The sequence below is a fragment of the Caloenas nicobarica genome, chromosome 5 (genome assembly GCF_036013445.1).
Source record: "Caloenas nicobarica isolate bCalNic1 chromosome 5, bCalNic1.hap1, whole genome shotgun sequence".
NCBI classification, from domain to species: Eukaryota; Metazoa; Chordata; class Aves; order Columbiformes; family Columbidae; genus Caloenas; species Caloenas nicobarica.
The window spans coordinates 29,465,459-29,489,097 of NC_088249.1; the positions used below are offsets into that span (position 1 = coordinate 29,465,459).

The 23,639-nt window shown below is 36.3% G+C and overlaps 1 protein-coding gene across 2 annotated transcripts in view; it reads left to right on the plus strand.

The window, feature by feature from the left end:
- The window catches only part of PRKD1 (protein kinase D1), a 145,952-nt gene that overhangs the window by 98,260 nt on the left and 24,053 nt on the right, over positions 1 to 23,639 (plus strand). Inside the window, exons 3-10 of one of the 2 annotated variants that reach the window (XM_065635254.1) lie at positions 836 to 967; positions 1,691 to 1,851; positions 4,496 to 4,519; positions 14,627 to 14,837; positions 16,503 to 16,580; positions 19,933 to 20,137; positions 21,598 to 21,721; positions 22,490 to 22,567. In XM_065635254.1, the coding sequence (XP_065491326.1) occupies positions 836 to 967; positions 1,691 to 1,851; positions 4,496 to 4,519; positions 14,627 to 14,837; positions 16,503 to 16,580; positions 19,933 to 20,137; positions 21,598 to 21,721; positions 22,490 to 22,567 (1,013 nt within the window). The remainder of the gene's footprint in view (positions 1 to 835; positions 968 to 1,690; positions 1,852 to 4,495; positions 4,520 to 14,626; positions 14,838 to 16,502; positions 16,581 to 19,932; positions 20,138 to 21,597; positions 21,722 to 22,489; positions 22,568 to 23,639) is intronic. The other variant, XM_065635255.1, reaches the window with a different exon arrangement.

Sequence of the window (23,639 nt, forward strand, 5' to 3'; positions counted from 1 at the left end):
GACGTATATTATTTTTCATTACACTGTCTATGTTAAACATATTTAATAAAAGAAAATATTAAAGTATGGAAAGTATTGTGGTACTGGCTGCCTCTGTAAACTAAATAATTCTTAAAACACTGTCATTGTTTATTTTAATAATTTACGCTAGTGCCTTGAAGTAGCCCCTACAACTTTTGCAGCTGATGCTAGCTGCAGGCTTACATTACTTGGAGGGGATTGGTATTTAGGAAACAGACAGCAGCCTTCTAGACTGCCCTGCAAAGTTTTTGTCTTTATTGATGATTTGGTGTATAATTACATGTTTTCTTTTTCATCACAAATGTATATTTTTAATTTGAATGATCAGTTTACTGATACCAACATAGGCTGCTGAATCAGATATACCAAATCGTTAGCTGAAATGGCCCATTTTTGATAGATTTTCCTTTACTTGTCTAAAAAAAATGATTCTTTACTGGATGTATTCAGTTTATCTTATGTACATATACCTTCAGGTGTAGCGAGTCAAGTCTGTAAAAGAGTATGTTGAAAAATTCCCGATGTTTGATTGAACTCTGACAATTATCTTCCTTTGTTTTATTGCAAAAATATTCTCAGAGAAGTTATTTTTGTGAGTTTGTAAAAGCGGCTTTATTCTTTTCCAGGAGTCATTGTTGTATGGTGGTAAATCATTAATCTTTTTATCTTCAGAATATAGTACAATGACCAATATAAAATTCAAAGTTCATCATCACAGTGACCAAAAGGAGGTTTGCTTTGTTCTGTGAAGTAAAGGAGCATATTAGTTATGTTAATAATTTTATTAATTTTTGGAATTATCTCCTTGTTACAGCTTCTGCTACATTTGAAGACTTCCAAATCCGGCCCCATGCTCTTTTTGTTCATTCGTACCGAGCGCCAGCCTTTTGTGACCATTGTGGAGAAATGCTGTGGGGACTGGTGCGTCAGGGGCTCAAATGTGAAGGTAAGCTGCAGTGAGATGGGATTTTTCAGTCTCTGGAAGGGACCTTTCCGTTCCACTTATGCATGTTGTCTCTGATGATGCTTTTAAATTGGTTAGACATCAGAAAAGAATTACAGTAGGTAGAGACAGTAAGAACTATTGAAATGATGAACTGATTAAAGAACAAATCCTTTTGACTGCTCTGAGGTCCCCTAGATACTCGGAAATGCAAAAAAAATGGTCTAGATGTATTTTTAAGAAAAGGTTTTCTGTGTCTTACGCTTCCCTTTATGAGCCTGAGTCTGTATCTCATTGTATATCACATTAATTCAGATCATTTAACTGAAATTACTGTTAATCCATATGAGTTTGTAAGAGCTATCTTTCCTTATTTTGACACGACTATTTGACTCCTGGCAGACTGTATCCAATGGAATATCACATTGCAGTGAAAGACTTCCTTACCTCCCAGCTGCTGATCACAGAAATTGCACTTTGAAACCACAGATTTTTGAAAAATCAAAGAAGAAACACTGGTTATAGATACAACTTTTTGGAGCTTCTAATATTGTCTCTAAAAATTTGTAGAATATAGGAGCTAAGCCAGCAGAGTAAAGGAAAGAAAGTTAAATCAAAAATAAGGCTTGTGTTTTTGCATTCTTGTTGGGTTTGAACGAAACAAAAACTTCTTTGCTTTTTCCAGTAATAAACCATAATCAGATGGTTTTAAATTTATCTTTTCAGGATGTGGTCTAAACTACCATAAGAGATGTGCATTTAAAATCCCTAACAACTGCAGTGGCGTACGGAAAAGGCGCCTGTCAAACGTTTCCCTAACAGGACTCAGCTCTGTTCGGACAGTTTCTGCAGAACCCTCGTCCAGCATGTCGGATGAACCCCTTCTGGTATGGAATCCCCTAGCTATAGAGGCCATGGGCGTTGCTGCTAAGAAATAATGACATTGAGTACTATAGGATCTGTTTTTGCCTGTTAGAGACCACAGAGGAGGGTGGTATGTAAATGACAAAGCATTGTTGAGAGAAAAGGCATCTGGTCTTGAAAGGGAGGTCACCAGCTTAAGGTATGTGGGTTTAAGGTATGTGGGTTTAAGGTATGTGGCACTTCTGATACTACCAGGACTCTCCTCCCTTTGTCAAGAATTAGGTTATTTTGAAGGTGTAAAACTACCACCCATGCTCATGTGAGCAGTTGCATCTTGGAGGATGTCTTCTCTGGAACTAAAACTTGCACTTCTTCTATATCAGGTCATTATATCCGTTGGTTTATGACATTGGAAAGATTTACCTCAGGAAAAAACACTGTGACCCAAACACCATGGTGTCAAACTGAGTATCTGCCACAGTCAAGGCTACAGTTAATTAGTTGGAACCTGGGTTTTTAGCGTATTTCTAAGTGTTGAAAAGAAAGTAGGAGAAATGTCCATTATTTCCTTAAACAGATCTTTGTGGTGAATGTATGTCTATATCAGTAGATATGTTTGTAGATGTGTATGTAGACGTACAGTATACACACAGGCACACATAAATATATAGTATACTTGTATATGCATTAATATAGTAGTTTTCCATCATGAAAACAACTCTTCTGAGAACAAGATGTAATGACTGGAGTAAATTAGAATCGTATGTATTTTTTTATCTTTAACATATTTGTTCCTTTAAATGCTTATGGTCATAATATACTTGAATAGTTAAGAATTTACACTGTGTGTAAATGAATCCACTCCTAAGTGAAAGTTTTGAAAACCTTAAGGTTTAAAAGAGAGGAAAGAATTTATAAGTACACACAACAATTATCATGTTTTCCTCTCAATTAGAATATTAAACTTATTAAACTTGACATACTAAAAGGACACTATTGCAAATGATGTAGGCCTGGCGTTATATGCAGTACCGTCTATGAACCATAATTATGTACTTATGCCACTGATTATCATTAGTCTAAAGCTACTTGGAAATTAAGGTTAACATTATGAATCTGTATTTTTAATTGAAAAGCTGCATAAATGAGTAAGGTACTTAAGTTCTGCAAAAACCGCAGCAACAAATCCTTATAGATTACTCACAATTCTCAGTAGGTGTTTCAGTAATGCTGACTTATTTAGATGGAGACAAAAAATTTTGAGGAAGGCTGGCCCTTATTCTGAATTGCTTCTGGAATTTTGGTTTAAAAAATTCGATGAATGAGCATCCTGGTGTACTCTCTATAAATATTCACTGCACTGTACAGTTACAAGGTAGCAGAAAATTTCAAATTGAAAACATTTTTAATATGACTGTGTTGTTTACTGATGCATTCTTACGTGAAATGCCTGGTTTGCAAAGCTACATATTTTAAAACTTTTGAAAACATTAGAATTGCCAGTGAAGAAATACCGTAAATTTCATATATACTGAAGGTTATACTTCTCTGAGAACTTGTAACCATCAGTGTACCTGTGCTGTTGAATGAGAACGCCACACGTGCACACACACATGTGCACGCATAAAGGAAATGTATTTACAGTAGGTATAAGGATGGACATTAGCCTTGAGAAATGAAATAGCTTTCTGATTTCACTTTTATTTCAGGAAGTCATGGTATCATTTACCAGATTTTCAGAAGTGCTCTCACACATGGCTTCTAAACGTCTTCTATTTTGTTTTGGGTTTTTTGCATTCAATGTGTTTCAATTTTTTTCCGCTTTATTTAAGTGTGCTTAAGCTTTGTCAGTTCTCCTGTGTCAAATCTGTCCTTTGGACTCCATTCTTCTGCAGTACTTGTGAGATAAGTTTTATGGCAGTTTGTACTGTGATACCAAGCAAAGCATGCACTTTGGAATGCGTTTCATATTTCGATAGTTTATGTGAATATACTAAGAAAAATCATTCTCATTCACTAAATCATATCATTCTTTATTAGTATTGATGTGGCACTTGAATCGCTGATAACAAAATATAACCTCTGTTAGGGACCACTGAATTCAATCAGATGTCTGTGTATTCTTTAAATAGGACTAAAATAAATGTTATTTTTAACCCCATTTAGTATGTAGAGTCAGCAATTCGGAGAGAGGGAGTTCCTGGGGATCTTTCATAGGTGGAATTCTAAACTGTGATTTAACTTATGATTTCAGAACCTTTTTGTCAATGTTGCTCACAGTCTTAAATTTAACTTCTAAGTCTAACTTCTGGAAAAATGCCACTACCTAAGTGAAGATGTTATGTATATATTTGTATAGAGCTTTAAAAGTCTACCTCCAAAGAATAAAATCTGGCCAATATCCTTTTTTTGATGCTTAACTTCTTAGTATAAAACTCATCAACAGAAATGCTAAAAACATGTAAAACTAGGAGGATGCTATGTAACCCAGATTTTTACTTCTCATAGCTCAAATGCAATTCTTTCGCATTCTACTTTATAACAGAGAATGACAGCAAATAATCGCACATTCATGCTTGCTTCTAAAGTAACATTATTTTCTGTCTTTTTCTCCCCTTTCTTTCTTTGTTCCATTTTTTTTTTCTTCTTTCCAACTTCCTGTCTCAGTCTCCTGTCAGCCCTGGCTATGAGGTATGTACTGAATTTACTCTACTCCCTGTCATACTATCATGAAAATCCTCAGATTTATCAGTCTCAATATGAAGAAATGCAGAAATTTAATCAGATTAGTATATTATAATCTTCAGAACTCAAGACCATTTGTTTTGCTTTTAGAAAGAGTATACCCAGTGTTAAAGTCCAAAGTTCAGACTCCAAAGTGAAGGTCATAATTCTTATACTAAACAGTAAAATTAGCTAACATTGAAATATTTCAATATAAAAGTGGCTTTTTCATTTCTTGGACTTGATAGAGGTCATTGGTTGGACTGAAGCCCTTTTTTACTGGTAGTAACACATGGAAAGAACATTTTAACTTTATTTTCAGAATATTGGGTATTTGCCGGAATACTGTAGAAAAAAAACCATTTTATTTTAAGCTGAACAAACATGTCCTTTAAGTGCTCACCAGCAATACACTTCTGATACCATAATGCAGTGTAGTAGCTTTTTTTCAGAATAGAGTTGCATTAAAAAACAAACAAACAAAAACTAGTCAAGTATTCTGTATTTCTGTGGAAATAAAGATGAACAATGTACAACTAAGTTACAGCTATATACATATAAAGTCTAAATGGGAAAAGAATTTTTTTTTAATGAGTACTTCATGTCAAATGTTGTCCTCTTTGGCTTTCAATATGGATTTTCCAAATAACTTTGGTTTTTGTTTAAAGTTTCAAAAGTTGGTGAAACTGTGAAATGTTCACGTTTTTCCCTTGCAGCACATATTTGAGATGCAGTCAGAGAAGAGCAGGCTTTGGAAATGTTTTCATATTTAGAAACACTACATAGTTAATCTGAGGAATATTTTGTTATGCTGAAATGAAGATTATCATGGCCTAATATCCATCTCTTTGAAAGAAATAACTGTTTCTTCCTGGAACATGTATATACTTACTGTAGTGTGCCTAAGTATCATAGTGTGCCCCAGAATCATAACTCCACAGAACACACATAAAATAATACAAACAGGCATATTACAAAACCCCTGTTCCCTACGTCTAAGATAATTTTAATCTAAGTATATGCTATCTGAAAAGTAATGAATCCATCAATCTGGATGGTGATAGATTACCCTAAATTAACAGTAATTAAAATTAGTAATGAAAAAAAATAGAGGTATCATCTGGAGGAAGAACAAGATTGTGTTTCTTTGGTAAAAAGCGAATATGGTAACCATCTATGTTTTTACTTCAAAATATGTTTGCACAACACAATATAATTTTATTTCTATTTATATATATGTTTCTATTATTTTGGTAATTTTTATTCATTCTTCTGGAAGCAATGAATGTTGACGTGTTAAGGTAGTTTTATAGACACCCTGGAAGTGATTTCTCAGAAAAAGCCTAGCTAATTTTTACATTTAAAATAGGAATGCTGTGTCTTATGGGACACAGGTAAGTGTAATATTACAGAGTTAATTACATATTATCTTTGCTTTTTGATGCAGAATCAGGATTTATTTTTTACTAAATAATTTGAAATTTAAATAATTTTCCTTAAAAAGACTATTGACTTATCACTGACAGAATACAAAGCACCAGGTGTTGCCTGCCTCTGTAGATTTGTTTTAAGCAGAGCTGGCTTGAGGCTTCTCAGCTATATATAGAAGAGTGATTTTGCAGAACTAGGACATTAGATTCTCTGGGAGGGAATTGTCTTGAGTTGTAGGTGGCCATTTTCCCTTTCTTCCCTTGTACCCAGCTCTTACTACAGCTGCTCTTTTCTCTTCCCCACTGAAATAAGGAGTCCTCCTTTCCAATGACTCAAAAATTTCCAGTGTATGAAGCCTTTCTTTTCCACACTCAGACAGAAGACGCATCTCCTTTTCCCAGTTCAGTCCCTGTGGAGCCTCATATGCCTCCCCAGCTCACTGGACTGGAAAAAAGGAGCCCTTGAGGGAGAGGTTAAAGAAGAGCTGATTTGTGCCCTAAGCCAGTTGTAATTAGTAGGAGTTCTTTTCTAATGTCTAGAGTTCATTAGATGAAAGATCCTTGGAAGCAAAATTAATATTTCCTCTTGAAGAAAGGCACTCGAGTTAACTCTGAATTAACATCACTCACAGTTATGTTCTATTCTTGTCACCCCAAGTTATCCTTCCGTGCTCCACTGATGTACACTGCACGTTCCTCTCTGTCTTATGGGAACTTATTTTCAGCATGCTTGTTTGTTTAATAAAATACCCTCTGCTATTTTGGGGAGTGCTCCTGAAACTTTTTTGAGGTCCAAAACCTAGATGTTATTTAAAAATAATAAAAGTGTAAAATATAGGCTGTGAACTAAACCCATCCTGAGTAATGTTTACATTGATTTAGTGCCAGATTCACCAGGTGAATCTAGGGTCATGCACGGGACAGAACTGAGAATCAAGAACTCAAGTGAGTCTGGCACTGAAAGTTAAATATTTAAACAGGAATTTAATTTAATTCCACAATATTTTAGGTGTCATTTTTTAGTTTTCTTGCTTTTGTACAATTATTTAAAATATTAAAATATGTTCAAGGTGAAAAACAACTCAACAAAAACTATTTAAAATGTGGTTCACTTTTTTCTTAAAGCATTACATGTCTGTGACATTCCAAGTCCAACTGAACCCTGAATTAGAACATTGTAGGATACAGAAAGTAAATTTGGAATGGCTTACCTTACACATTACTGGGCCATAAAATAATAGTAGTTCCTGTATTAGCTGTCATGCACTAAATACTATAGTACTGAGGTTCTTGTAACTAATTCAAACTACATTAGAGCTTTTCTGATGTAATTTGCCACAATATGATTGTTTCAGAAGTTCATTACAGCTAGATGAGACCTAAAATCATGAGCCAATTATTTTAATTTAAAACACGCGTATTTAGGAAAGCAATAAGTATTGGATCAGTTGTGCACCTAATATTTTCCAAATATCTAGGAAGATAGGTAGAAGAGAAAATGGTAAAAAGCTTAAGATATACATGTTCTGAAATTTCCTATATGCCATGTCTGCTGTTGTTTTTGAACGCAACTTGTTTGTGAGAACTTGGAGAGGTTTTGTGAGTATTTGATTCTGCAGCTTGGAAGAGGAGAGAAGTTCAGGTTGTTCTTGTCCTCAGGTAATCACTACTTGTTCTTAAATCCCCTATTTTGTTTTTAGGAAAGACATACAATAATAGTAGTTGTCAGCTTATGATCCTTCAATATAAGCCACCATGGCTTAAACTGAGGAGTTGTAGACGCTCTGTGGCTGTGACAGTAGGAATTCTTTAGAAGTGTATGGTACGTCTTAGCAAACGTACACTCAAAGCTAAGTTTTTGTAATTACTAAGTACTTGACGCAAGGGTTTGTACGTATTGAAAATACAAAAAAGTGACAAACCCTGCAACACACGCTTTTTTTCCTATAGCATCTCTGAAACATCATTCATGTTTGAGCTGGGTCTTGTGAAATGGTAGAAGATCCCGAAGTGCAATTTGTATTTTGAGGAATATAGAGGCAAAATTTTATCTCCAGTTAACTGGCCCAAATATGTTCAGTGGTGCTTTCCCTTCTAATATATAAGCTTGTTTTTCTGATTGGTAACAATTTACTGTCCCCAAATTTCCTCTCTTTTGACAAGCCTCACCAGGCTGATATGTCTAGACCTCCTCTGTCCAATGCCAAAACTTTTTTGAAACCAGTGGCTGTGGTTAAGACCAAAGGCCTGCTGGTTATCCCTGATTCTGTAATGACAGTGTAGAGACAGTGTCATGTGTGCCACATTTACACAGACATTTTAAAAAAAAAAAATTAATATGTCGTAGTGTGAACCATAATTGTACAAAGATTCCCTGAACGGTTCTGTCTTGAATTATAACTTGGTTATACCACCTTTGTGTCATGTTATGTGCCTTTTTTTTTTTTCTTATTAGTTCTATGTGCAAGTTCTAGGCACAACTGAACTGCTGAGTCCAGCTTATGATATGGGCATTCTAGTAGTGCAAGAGACTTACCTGAAAATAATTTATTACTTAAAATTATTATACTTCAAATTATGAAGCACATAATAGAAGGTCAAAGTAAACTTTATATTATTGAAGAAACTTCTGTCTGTAAGATGCAGAAAAAAACTTTGAGCTATATAAGCCCTACTATGTGTGCTGTCACAAGCAAATCCTTTGTCAGCACAGGGCTTTTGTTTTGGAAAATCCCTGACTCTGAGAAGTTATTGTAGTCACACAAGGACTGCTGAAACCCAGTAATCTTCTCTTGTTACTTTACAAAATAAGACAGGTTACAGACAATATTCAAACCACTGTTCCACTGTTTGCTGGTATTGATGTCTGAGTGGAGGAACAGGGTACACAATAATTTCCATCTGTGGATAGTTTAATATTAACAGCTTGTACTGAAATCAGTTCTTCGATGTGTTTACACATGTAAGACTCAAGTGTTTTTCAGACCATAGCTATCTAACTGTGGTACTTGTAGGATTAAATCGTACACTTGACTTAAAGAGTGCAAGAAGCCTTGAAAGACAACACAGTTGATTGCATTCTAAGTGTGGTATTTCAGTATATTTAACTGAAGATTTGTTTCCTTGAATTCACTTAATTACAGTCACATAGTTTAATTTGTAAAAGAAAGTCAACATTTGCATTGCATTAAAAACATAGCAGTTCCTGTGGTTACATAGATGTCTAGCACCTCATTTGACAGTAGCTTCTTGTGAAGAAATTGTATATGAACATATTAAGGCTTTATCCTCTGACTTCAATATAGGAAGAAAATGCTAAAAATGAAACTTCACGTGGACAGTTACAGCTAGTTCGGTTTTTGTTTGTTTGTTTGTTTTAAATATACATCACTTTTCTCAGTTGCCCAAGTAAATAATTTTTTAATAAAACCTAGCTCATGGTAGTTTGCTTCTTTTGTTAAGACAAACATTTCAAAAATTTAGGAATACCTGTGTTGTTTTTGATTTAATATCTCAGTTGTAAGTACAGGAATAATGTCACAATACTTTTTAGATATTGAGCCTGTAAAAGGTTAGCACTTCTTTGTGAACAGTTTTGAAAAATTATATATTTAGGAGAATATAGGATGTGTAGCCTGTTCTCTTCTGAGTGAAGTTCACTGACTTGAATTTGTTTCCACAAGCGTCACTTAAAATAAGATGATTAAATGTTATTTCTTTTCGGACTCTTCTAAAACCTGAAACTCTTCAGCAAAGTTTTGTCAGAATCACTTGGACATTTTTAGTGGGACTGTTGAGACTTTTTAAAAGAAGTCAGGCAAACAGCAGTCTGTTTAATGTTTTAGGTCAGCCTGTACAGCTGGATTGCACGGTTGTTCCTTGTATTTGTTCCCAAGAGGCCAAATCTGCATGCAGGCAGTCAGCTTTACTGCTTCCCAGTAGGCCTTTCAGCATCTCCCTAAGGTTTCTTTGATTTCTGTGCCTGGGAGGGATAGAAGTAGTGCTAGAAGACAAACTCACTCAGGTGATAACAGCTGAATCCATTGGCAGGGAATCAGTATTTATTTCAGTTTCTTAATTGTGTTTTGCAATAGATTTGGACAAGGTAAAAACACAGACAGAGGGATCTCTTGCTGAGGGATTTTACCTTTGGGGTAACAGTTACATGGAGGATGTCTCCTTCCTGCAGTGACAGGGTTCTGCACAATCACTGTGTGCTTCTGCTACTGTAGACAAACTTCTTGTATCCTTGAATACCTTTTAACAAAGCTCAGCAGATAAACCTTAGGTAGCTTCAGTATATTCCAAAAATTTGAAGAAATTGAACAAGAAGGAGGGCAAGGCATCAGCTAGTAAGAGTCACGCAGAATGCCCCATGCTGCGGAAAAGCTTGGCACCTCTCCTTTCTTGGAATCAAAATACTTTTTTTCAAAATAAAACACTGGATTGTATTAGATAGTCTCGTAGTTTAAGGCATAATTGAATTGAAGTCTCTGGATGTGATCAGTGTCACTGGCTCGCTTGGCCATTCATTCAGTTAAATATCTGTACGTGATTCTTCATGTTTGTCACTTCGAAATTAATATTTTGAGCTGTTAAAGTATAAATTACCTTGCTGGGATGATTGTTCTAAAGGACTGTTTAGTGTTTGGAGCAGTGTAGGCTGTTAGTTTCCATGGTGTAATCCAGTTAAGCAATGATTTCCTGGGAAGTTTCCAGATTTGCTGAGTCAGTAGTCTGGCTGACTACCAGGAAAAACTAATTTATCTTTCTAACAAACCAGGCACACTGGCTGAAGGAGAAGGTGCTTTGTGGAAGAGATTCTTGCAGTTGCAGTGAAAACAGGATAGTTCCTGGTTTCCTTTCAGGGGCTTTAAATTGTGGCATCTGTCTGATGCTGGGAGTGCTGGAAGTTAAAGTTGAGGGATATTGACAGGAGTTTTGGAAGATATTGAGAGGAGAAGCTCATCAATGACAGCATGGAGAAAGCATTCCTTCTCCCTATCAGTCATGAGTCATCTGTCACCAGCTTCCCTTCCCTTCCTACCTCTGAGCAGAAGCAGAGGGTCCCATTGCCTCCAGCTGGAAGAGGGAAGGAGTGCAAGTCCATCATATCAGGCCTGGGCATGCAGGAGAGAGGCTGGATCCATGGCTGCTGATGTCTTTTGTAGTATGGGAGAAAGTGAAACTCAACTTTACCTCTTACTTGACCTGAAGGTACTGTAAATAAGTAATTGCTGGTGTGCTACATGGTGTGCTACGCTGCTATTGTGTAGCAGCCCAGTGCTTGCAGACTGGCAAAGAAAAGATGACGTACTTTTTCTGTAAATATGACTGTGAATGGAAGAGCTGACAGATACCGCCTACAAAGAATTCGTTAGAGTAAGTTTAGGCCTACTTATTTCATGTCACTTGTTTTGAGGTGAAGATGGTGAAATCATTGTGTGTGTTTATCTTTGAGCTTGTTATGCATTCTCAGTACATTATTTTTAACAGAAATATAAGCAGCAGTTTAAATATTAAAATCACATTAGAAAATTAAGGTGAGGACCAGTCTTGACAATTGACATCCTGTACTAGGTCTTCTAATGTTGTACCTTTTGTTTAGTATCGATTTCTGCTTGATCTGTAGAGAACACTTCTAAATTACTAGCAAAAATGTAGTTGATCACCTATTTTCTAACATTACTTAGCAGCCATGTGAAGTGAGATTTGAAATAAATCCTTCAAAAATTATAACTCTGTTGACCGATAGAAGTTTCAAGAAACAAGTTTAATGAAGAGCAATAAAAAAGCTTTTATCAATGGTAGCTTGATATTTTATCAAAGCTGATGGTATGATGGATGAGTCAAAAGATTGAGTCAATATAGAGCACATAGATTTCACTTTTTGTCCACCCTAACATTTTCTCAGAACCATTCAGAAGCATATACTAGCACATTAAAACTGAAAAACTGAAAGAGCAAAAACTATAGCAAGTAATTTGTCTGAAACTCATAGTGTACCACACCTGAGATTTGATCAGACATCATCTAGGCAGCACATCTCAGTGATCAGAGCCAAAGCTGTAGGCAAGCTTGTCTCTCTCTTTTAGTCATAGAAGTGCCTAAGATTAGTCTCAGTAGATTTCAGCAATACCACCGAGGTTTCTGAAACCTGCAAAGCATTTGGTGAGGAAAAGGGGGCCGACCCAGCTTTCTAAAATCCTTTGAATATGAAGTTAACTAGACGTAATTTGGACTTTTAAAAAGCTTTTAGCAGTATTCAGTTGCAAAAATAATTTTTGATTTGGCAATAATTTGCGAAAGAACGAAATCAAAGAATGACAATACAAAGTAGATTTAGTTTAGGTGATGTTAGACAGGGTTCTAAGTGAGATCGTAATGTTAGGAGATGTTTGGATCACTTGTACTTCAGGCAAGAGTAAGATTGACAAGAAATAGCTCTAGTGTTAAGAATAGTAAACTGAAACATTAATTTGTTATGGGGACATAAGGAAAGCAAACTGTAGTACTCTTTCCCGTTAGAAATTCTTACTCCTTTTCAATTAAAGTACATTTTAAGAGAATAGTGTCACAACGTGAAAAATCTACCTAATGTCCATATTCAAGGCAAAGACAGCAAAGCTTTGTGACTAATGCCATGCAGGCAGTGATTAGAATTAAGGCAAACCATTAAAGAATTACTTTATTCAAAAAGAAAATACTTACGTTAAAATGTAGTATGTCACATGTATAAGTGTTCTTGTTATGAGCACTGAAGAGCAAATTCAGAGCCAGGTATCTGACCATAGCACAGGGTTGAGGATGTCTGACTTGCAAGGCACTGGATGAAGACTGAAGTAGCGTCAGGCTGGGCCAAAACTGTCCCTATTCGACACACAGTAGCGAAAGGGCCACCTAAGTATTTCTGGCTCCTCTTGTGAGCTTTGTCCTGTCCACTGAGGGCTGTCATTTGCAGGTAGTTTGCACAAGCTGAGCGATGCAGTTTGTACTGTATATGTGGGCTCATTCTTCCTTCCTGCTGGGCTTCCGCCCTCCCTTCCAAAGCCCTGTTCATGTTGACTTCACAAGACTTAATGCAATCTGCCTTGGAAATTTTAGGTAAACAATGTTGCTAATTAACATATATTAAATAAATTTTATCCCAAAGTGAGTCTGGTTTGGTTTTTGCGTTTGGCTGGGTGTTGGTTGTTTTCCACTATGATTTACGATGAAGAAGAGACAGATGCTTTCTTATACAGTTTGTTTATGGTCACCACATGCACAGGGCTCATACAATGTATTTTGCGTATTTCTTCTTGATTTGACAGAACTGCATTTATACAGTGGATAAGCATGCGATGTTGGCATTGTTGCAGGGTAGCTCTAATGTTCAGCAAATCTATTACATAAGTGTAATAGACAGATAGTTCTGCAGTATAACCAAAAGAAAAAAGAATGATCTTCACAATAAGAAACCTACCTGATCTTTGGAAGGAGGAAACTTTTGGTTTTTTTCTTCATGTGGCAAATACACTATGAAGGCAAAGTCTGCACCTCCTTAGGTTCTTCTGCCATCAAAATTACTTTCAAATTCCTCTTTACTGCAAGATTCTCAGACAGAAGCATACAGAAATGTAGTTTTATATTTTCATGACCAGGAAATAATCAGCCTTCTTAGATGCAGAATTTCCTATAACATTATTAGTTTGGAACAAAACAGTTTTTCCAGGTAGGCCAATCTGAAGTTTCAGCTGCTACAACTTTTTGAACTGTGCAGGCACACTGGGGGATGACTCATTTTCTAGTCTTCAGTTATCAGATTACTTGCAGATGATGGCAAGAAAATGCTGAGTCTGAAATGATCAAGCTGCATCTTGTCACTTTTTTCTCCTTTCATTTTTAACTGGGGGTGTAGCTTGGTTGTTTCTCAAGGGCAATTCTTAGGATAAAGCAGTTTTCTGGGTCAGTTATTTTCTGGGGTAATTAGCATATTTACATCTAAATGAATTTAGAGGAGAAACTAAGGTAACTCATTTGTTTGAGGAATTCTTTTGATTCCGTACCTTAGACTGTGCGTATCACTTCATACATATTTATATATATGCTATATATATAAATGCCTATTGTGATCTATTGTGCATAATCTAAATGTGGTAAGGTTAGCGATAGCAAAAATTATAAATTGAAGGGATGAAAAATACTAATCTGTTTTCTATCAAAAACCTGCATGCACATTGAATAAGGTAATAATTTTATTAATGTTCATACAAAAAATACAGCCTTTCGATGTTACCTTTTACATAAAACATAAAATAAGAGAGGTTTGTGTTCTTATCAAACATAAAATGCTTTTCTGAGAAATCTTTAATGAATATTTTAATTTTGATAAAAATATGGGGTTTTTTAAATAAAAACCTTTTTCAGCCACAATGTGAAACATATGATAGTAGTCTTGGCAAATATATTGGTACCATTCCACTTTTTCAAAAGCAGTCTGAGAGAGGGTATGTTGCATGTTCTATTAGTGGTTAAAAGCACTTACGTTACTTTTTATGATGTATGAGTTACTGTTCTTCAGGCAGGTATATGTGAATATGACATTAGTTTAAAAATGAATGCATCATGGTTATTTCAAATGTTCTCTTTATGTATTTCATAGCAAAAGATGCCATCAGAATCATTCAGTGGGCGAGAGAAGAGGTCAAATTCACAGTCCTACATTGGACGACCTATTCAGCTGGACAAGATCTTACTCTCCAAGGTTAAAGTGCCTCACACTTTTGTCATCCACTCTTACACACGGCCAACAGTTTGCCAGTACTGTAAGAAGCTTCTCAAAGGGATTTTTAGACAGGGTTTGCAGTGTAAAGGTAAGTAGTCACCCTTTAGGAACATAAAAGCTAAGCATAATAAAATTAGTAAATTAACATTTGAGTAGTATGAGTTGAGGTATGTACTTACTCGTGATTTCCTCACTGAACTGTGTAGGTGTGGGCACATGTACAATTACATTGGATTCAGCTGGAGTCAGTTACAGCAATTGCTATTCCGCAGGAGCTGGTTTTGTGGCTGTTCATTCTTACCCTGCAGTACATCTGCAGTAGCTTGCATCTTTTTCATTCAGGTGTAAATTTACTTGTATTTGGCACTAGGTGAGCATGTGCTCACAGGCAGGTACAGCAGAATAGTTAACACAAGTACTATATTCTTATCTTCATTGTTTTCAATCTACAGTCTTATGCTTGAATTGAAGCCTGAATCCCAGCAGTTCAGGGTTTTGGGAGAGCTGTAATGGAAATAAAATAAGATGACCTTATATGAGAGCTTAAAACCACATTTTTTCAATGTGGCTAATGTGCTCTCAGGGCTCCTGGTGCTGTACCTTAGTAGGTGCCAAAGTGAATCAAGCCCCCTGGATTGTAGCCTAGATCACTGGCTCACCTCAGCCGACTAGAGTGCCCATGAATATGAAGCATTGTGCATGCCATGGTGTTGGATCATGTCAGCTAATGGATCCTTAAAATTGCCTTCCTTCTATTAAAATAAACAATAACTGTCATAGAATTAATCAGTAGATTTTGTGTTGCTGCCTTGAACTAACACCCTGCAAAAATATGAAGTTGCATTCATTTAGCTTAAGATGTGATGCTGATGTGATTTAACTAAAGCAAAATCTTTATGAAGGCATCACCTGTTTCAGTTCATTATGAATCCCAGTGACATAAGCAAATGTGAACCTGATTTTTTACAGAAATATTTACCTACAGTTTGGCACTGCTGTACCTCAGTTGGTTTTTTGATCAATCTGAAGTTAAATAATCACAAGGTTATAGACAACCTTAGTATATTTCTTCCTGCCTGACTCTTTGCTTTTCCAGGTGTGATAATAAATTACAGCTGTTTAGTTTAAGTAAAATGTGTTCATAAGCCAAAAGAAAACAGTTAAGATGACATCTATTAAAGTGCTACTTACACATATGAAAAAGTAAAGGTAGAGGGAAATAAAAATACCTGAAAAATAAGGAGGGTGTTGAAGGAACCCTTCACTGAAAGCTGTGTAGAAGTTGCCTTGAGATGTAGAGAACAAATATTTTCTCACTTACAGTTGTTGGCTAGGGTTCTGCTGTTTCAATTTTCAGTCCTCAGCATTGGATATGTAGTTGATCTCTTAAGATGCAGTGGGTCTGCTGCCTTCACTGGAAGAGCACCTCTGGCTTTGCAGGCAAGCACTCTGGTCTCCTCATCACTTCCCTACAAGAGCTAGCAGACACTTTGTCTGCAGCCAGCACCTCCACAGAGCTGCCCTCAGTGATGCTTTCCTTTCCTCTCAGGGAAAGACACTTTTAGCATCTTCATCCTCTCCCTGCCACTGGCAGGTGGTGTGCAGCCAGGCTAAGGAGCGCTCTCTGGACTCATTAATATGGTATTAGTGAAACAGTAGGGCTTGACATTTATAGGCTGGATAGCAGGAAAAAAAATAATTGTGACGTAGAAAAAGAAAAATAATTTTACTGTATCCTTTTTTTCCTTGTCAGACTGTAGGTTCAACTGTCACAAACGCTGTGCTCCTAAAGTGCCAAATAACTGCCTGGGGGAAGTTGCCATTAATGGAGGTAAGTCGCCTTAACAATTGTTTCTGTCATTGTTTAAACCATCAGTTAAATAAAGGAGAAATGTAAAACTGTGACATTTACAAAGACACATTTTTCCATTGCTTGGGAGTGGCCTTTCCTCTGCAGTATTTCTGTGGTACATTGAAGATGAAGTGTGGGAGGAACTCTGCAAGTGGTTCACATGCCATCAGCTTGGAGCATGTGTCCTCCAAATAGGTGGCACTGACAGACAGGCAGAGGTGGTGTCAGCAACAAAACGGCTGGGTGATCGTGGCCTGTTGAATGCAGAATGCCAAAATAAAGCAAAAAGCCACACACCTGAGAAGTTTGCGTTCACCTTGTCAGATACGAGCACCAAATTGCTTTTTTATCTGGGGGTTGGGAGGGAGGGAAGTGTTTCTTTTAGGATAATCTTCCCAAAAAGGAAAAGTATACCTGGAAGAACTGCTTAGTGTTGGTGTAGAACTAATCGTATCAGTTGCCAAAACTAAAGGCTTGAATATCAGCTGACTTTCCCATACACGTGCTGTCGGTTTTGTGTCAAGTGTAGGAATGTATGGGTAGGCTTGACAGACGGTACTGGAGAAAAAAAAAGGGTGGTTGTAGATGAGCTGTTGATTGCCTTGAAAATGTCACTTCTCTATGTGATAAGGGAATGAGAAGTGTGGTGAAGTGTTCAGTTTGTAATGCACATTGCCATGTTAAGTTGTCAGCCTAAACTGCTTCTGAGGTTAATGAAGTATTGCCTTATTAGACATCCTTTTTCAAACTTTAAATCAGTGATAAACTTTATTGAAAAGATACCAAGTTTCCAAAATTAGGAATGTTTAATATTTTTCATAGTATTTCTCATAGGAGTGTGACTGTATTACTACAAAGTTTTTCTGTTTAATGGCAATTAGTGTAGGCAAAATATTTCAGATACTGAGTATCCAACTTGAAACATGACGAGGTTCATGACTTTCCAGAAGGTCGATGTTGGACTCCTACTGTGTGTCCGATCTGATACACCTCAAACTGGACTCTTGGAGTCCCTGTTACTATTATTACTTTTTTTTTTTTTTTTTTTAATCTTTACACCAGTTATACCTCACTTCACCATTAACTATCCCATAACATAACTATTTCTTCAGGAGTGCAAGTAACAATGCTTATGGAAGTTTACGGCTTGATTTTCAAATCCAAGAGCTAAACATACACCATGAAATATCAATTCCATTGATAACAGTAAAGAGTTTTCCCTGAGATTTTGCAGTCAGAGGAAGTAACTAAATCTGCTTATAAATGATAACATTTTTCCTGCATAGATGCAGTTTTAGAGAGGAGTGCAAAACAGGATTGACCAAAAGCGCTAAGAGGAGACAGGAAGGCAAGCCTTGTTTCTGGACAGCTGGACTAATTGAACAAAATTTACATTTATTTCTAAATTACTCCTTGAAGTTCCCTCTTTCCATCTGAGGCAGCTGTACTTCATCCTTCCAACTCACCCTCTGTGCCCCTTCCCCACATTGCCCCACAAGCAACAGGCTACTTCTGTTGACTTGCCACCTACACTTCAATCTGGTGCCAGGCTGATGGGCAGTGATGGTTTCTCTGGAAGAGCTGAGTAGAAAAGCTTGTGAGGTGAGAACATGTACTCCAAGCTTACTCCAAGCGTATTCCTTGAAACTCTCCATCATAAAATTTATAGAATTTGGCTTTTCCCTACGAAATAATATCCGGAGTATGATATCTATAGCATCACAGTAGAACTTTTAGTTGTGTCTTCTGAATGACTGGTATAGGGTCCTTAGGATTACCAAAGGCAATTTCGTCCTGGTATCTCATTTCTGGTTTTACAGTAATTTAGCTCACATTATTTTCAAATTTAAAATATACAGTATCTGTCACTCTGTCCATCTGCTGTGTGATACATCTTCCCCAAAATAGTAAGTAAAGGAAGAGCTGAAGCAATAAAAATCCAAGTATGGTCTCATTAATAAACACATTATATACTAAATGTGGGAGGTTATTTTTAACTGATCGTGGATTTATTAAAAATAGAGATTTTGAAAGTATTGTAGGATAGCAAAGGAAGAGCCTTGCACTGTCAGTGTCAGTCATGACTGGATGACTGTTTCTGCTGGAGATGAAGTATAATGTGTCTCTTCATCACACAAATACAAAATAAACCTTTCAGCTGTGCACTTTCAATTTGAGTGAAATGCCGTCAATTCAAAACATTTTACTGTCAGCCAGTTCAGTTTTCTTTTGGGGCATCTTCAACATTGTGGAGGAAGGTTCTTGACAGCCACAGTTAGGCAAGAGTTTCTTGGTAAGAATATCTGGTGTCTTCCATGTGATTTTAACCTTCAATTTTCTGAATAACTGCAAACATCCCAGAAAAACTAATTCTGTCTTTACATTCTGACAGGACTGATGATTCTGACATGTTAGATCAGAGCCTGTATAACAGCAGGCTGAGTTTCAACAAAATGCCTTTTTTGGTGTGGTGGTGGTGGTGGTGGTTGTCGTTTTGGGGTTTGGTTTGTTTGTTTTTGTAATGTAAGTCAGGTAAATAAGTTTAAAGTTTTCTCTTCCTTTCTGTCTTCCAGATAAATCCATTCAAAAACAGGAATACAATAAAAAGTTATTTCTTACTTTGATCTTACTTAGGCATATCTAATCTTGAAACTGGAAATTTTAACATAATTTAAATATAAGCTGGAAGATACTATTAATACTATGTCATAGTCAAATCAGTTAAATCCTAAATATTTTTATTTTTTCTTTGCTGACATTGGACATTTTGATATTTATTAATATTTCTTTTCTAAAATAGGGAAGTCTTATTTCAATAGTATGGATTATTGTGCCATATTGTGCAGCCTTCACAGAGAACACTGGTGCAAAGGAAATATCTTTTTACCTCAAAAATGTTCACATTATAAGTAATTGTCTTGGGAGTTATTTCAATAGCTCATTGTCATGTCATCATCATATTACAGAATTCCTAGTTTTGAAATTACTGCTCCTCTAGCATCAGTTTGCAGCTGTAGCCTGCCAACAGCCATCAAGCCAGTACGCAACATTCAAACTCTAGAGAAAATCTGCCAGAAGATCTCAGAAATAAGGCTCATGAATATAGACTGTTTTACAGAAGTCCATGGATAAGAAATTCCAGTTTTCTGTAGTGATTTTCTAAATGGCTGGTTAAAAACAACACTTCAACAGTACACATAGAATACTGAGTAGAGCCAGGCAATAGAGTTCCAAAGAGAACCTGAGTTTTCCTGAAGCTCAAAATGTGTCAGGTTGTTGTGATTGCAGTATTGTATGCTTTTAGATAATAATTTCAGAAATGATATTTCAGATCTCCTTAGTCCCGGGGCTGAGTCTGACGTGGTCATGGAAGAAGGGAGTGATGACAATGACAGTGAAAGAAACAGTGGGTTTATAGATGACATGGAAGAATCTATAGCTCATGATTCTGAGATGTCAATGACAGGATGCCATAGTGACAACGGGGAAATGCAGGATGCTGATCCAGATCACGATGAGTCTAACAGGATGATCAGGTAAGCTGGGAAGCATACCTTCCATCTTCTTTTATATTTATTTGTGAGTATCATGTCTAGGGCTCGAGCGGAATCTACATGGACTGTATTCTCACTCCGTGAGAATGGGGAGAGCTAGAGATATATGGTGGCTCTGAAATTGCAATGAGATTGCTTCACTGAATGTATGGATTAAGGAGTTTAAGATAAACTTAAAAATTATTGTTAAGTTGAAGTAGCAACTGAAAACTAATGTGCAAGTAATAGTTACAGGTCTTCTCGGTTTGGAAAATAATGTTGTAAAACTTTATGTGTACATAAGCAATAGAGAACAAATTTTTAAATTTATTTTCCCAAGCATTTTTTCCCTGACTAAAAGTGCAATACCTGGTCATTTAAATAAATAAATAAAGATAAAAGAAGGAAATTGTGGTATAATCAGCTCTAGATGAATTGTTTGCATTTTCAGATACTTTTAGAAAGAAGAAAAGTTTAACAAAGTTTAAGTAGCTGTTTCAAGCAATTTCCAAAATAGATCAGTGGCTTGAAATGACTAATTGGGAAGGAAAATGGGAATTGAGTTGTGCAACTTACGTTAGAAATGTCTGAAGAAAAGAAAGCATTATTCACTTATTGGAACTGTACAGACTAGAAGGGAAAAAGTAGGGATTATTCATTGTCAGGGGACCTAAATGAATTCCAACAGCAAGGAAGGTGGGAAGATGGGCTTGGCTACTTCTTAAACCTCTTCAACTGGATATTCCAGATTTTATCTGATTATGCTGTCAGGCATACTGTCGAGTTCCTGTGTCTTCCTAATTTACTGTGTGTCAGCTGAGTCATAGAAAAATTCAGCGTGCATATACCAGAGTGTTTGGCAACGGGATGTTGCTTTAGCTCTTTGAGGATAAAATGTGTTAGCTTAAACCTCTTTTTCTGAGAGGTTCCAGCAGATGCCCTGCCAGGGTACATGCTGCAGGTCAGCTGACACATTTTCTCCTCTGTAAACCATCAGAACTCCACTGTGTATTTGAACCCAAGAAAGATCACAGTACAGTAATCTGATGGACAGTATTTACTTAGGTTATGGGAGATTCAAGATCAAGTACTGGTCTGAATCATGTATAGCACAGGCTTGAGCTGTGGCTCCCACACCCCAGCTGAGGCTATAGTAATCTGCCTGTCTTCTTAGCTCATCTGTAGGAATATTTTTGGGAGAGTGTGTGTGTGTGTGTGTGTATGTGTGTGTAAATGTTCGGAAGATCTCTGACATTCTTCTGGTGTAGCATTACAATTTTTTTTCCTTCATAGTCTCAAGGTACTTGGAATGACAAAACAAAATAGTGTCCAGTCCGGGTCTGATAGTGCTGATAGTGCTGTGGATATCATGTATACATATATATATTCTGATTTAAAAGGGTTTTTTTCTTTCTGTCCAAAGTTATCTTCTTTTTAAAAGCCTTTACTGATTTATTCTTAAGCCCTTCAACCAGCAACAATATTCCACTAATGAGAGTTGTACAATCTGTGAAGCACACAAAAAGGAGAAGTAGCACAGTAATGAAGGAGGGTTGGATGGTTCACTATACAAGCAAGGACACACTGGTAAGGAATGTTAAGGAAGGTCTGTCTTACTGTACATACTATATGGTAGTCCAGAATCAAATCCTAACAATACTTTGATAATTTACAGTCAGTCATGTAAGGCATTTTTCACAGGATTTGTGATTCCTGAAGTCCTGATGCTTGTCATAACTGAGGGCTGGCACTGCTTGTAAGAAACAGGAGACAGTTAAAACACACAAAAAATATCTGAATGTCAGTTGCAGTATCATAGGCAGCCAAATGTGAAGACATTCTTAAGGAAGTAAAAAAAAATGTTAACACCTTACGGGCAGTCTCCTAGATATCTTACTGCTAGGTGAATTGAGACTTTTGTAAAATAGGTGTAGAAAAGAGTTATTTTCATTCTGACCTGCTATAAAACAGGAATAAAAACTTCAGCATTTGGCCTTCTAAAGTGAGCTGGGGTGTTATAACTGATACAAAAAGAAAGTTTGTTCTTTTAGCAGCATACCTCTTGCAAATTGTGCTCAATGTAATGCAGACAGCAGTGACATTTTACATTTTTAAAATTTGGTCAGTTTGAGCAGAGTTAGGTTATTACTGAAACAGCAAAGTGGCCATGTAAATCCTAAACTCAAATATGAAGTCCTCATAAAAGCTTGTAATAGCAAATTAATCTTTATTGTTCACAATTCATTTCTTCACACTTAACCAAAATATTTTAGAAGTGATGCTTTTGAGAAATGAACATTTCATTAATACATGTGGAAAATGCTAGAAATATTTTTCCCTTGTTTTTCTTTGCAGAGGAAACGACACTACTGGAGACTGGACAGCAAATGTGTTACACTTTTTCAAAATGATACTGGAAGCAAATATTACAAAGTAAGGAAGATTTTTCAATCTCTTTTTTTCTAGCAATAGAATGTGATGACTAAATTGCTGAATTAATAGATACTTACTTAAAGTACACTAGTAATATAACTTTGATCTCTGCTTTCATTTTTTTAAGCTGCATATGTGTGTTTTGCCTTTCACAAGCAAGTCTCAGATCAGAAAGGTGTCAGCTAACAAGGACATGTAAAATGCATGTTGTGGAAATGGAAGGTTTTTGTACAGGGGCAATTCAGTACCAGCAACAAAATCTGCCAAGAAACTAATCTGAAATTTTGTCATTCATAATACAAATTCTTTCCAAACAATTAGGTATAGTATAAATATATATTATTTTAATTCTGTCCTTTGGACATTATGTTGTGATTTTGATTGTAAAAGATTGTTTTAATGCTCATATCCTTTTACCTGAGGCAGCTAAATTCCTTAGGCATTACTGCAATAAGTTTTAAGAATGGAAAGTATTTTTTTTGTATGGCTTCTTCTCAGGGAAATATGTCAATGAAACGTAACCTAAGTGTTATTCAGGATGCAATGATCAAGTTTATACTGATGTGAAAGGTGGATTTGGAATCTTAATGTTGAATAGATTTATTCTGCAAATAACTTACTGAAAATAAATTTTATTAAGTAAGGAGTCAACAGTGTTTAATTTTCTAGTGTAGTTCTGTTGATATATGGAATCACGGAGTCATTTTGGTTTGAAAAGACCTTTAATATCATTGAGTGCAACCATTAATCTAGCACTGTTAAGTCCACCACTAAACCGTGTCCCTAAGAACCTCATCTATATGTGTTTTAAACACCTTCAGGGATGGTGACTCAACCACTTCCCTGGGCAGCCTGTTCCAATGCCCTTTCTGTGAAGAAATTTCTCCTGATATCCAATCTAATATCCAGTCTAGCCATATGGACGGTCCTGCTTTTCTTCTGATGGTACCTCACTGCTCTCTTTGATAAGTTTAACTAAATAATTAAATTTCTACTTGGTATTGGAAAGAAACATTTAGTATTTTACCATCAACAGTTCTCTGTGCCATGGAGTTTCAGGTTACAAGAGCCT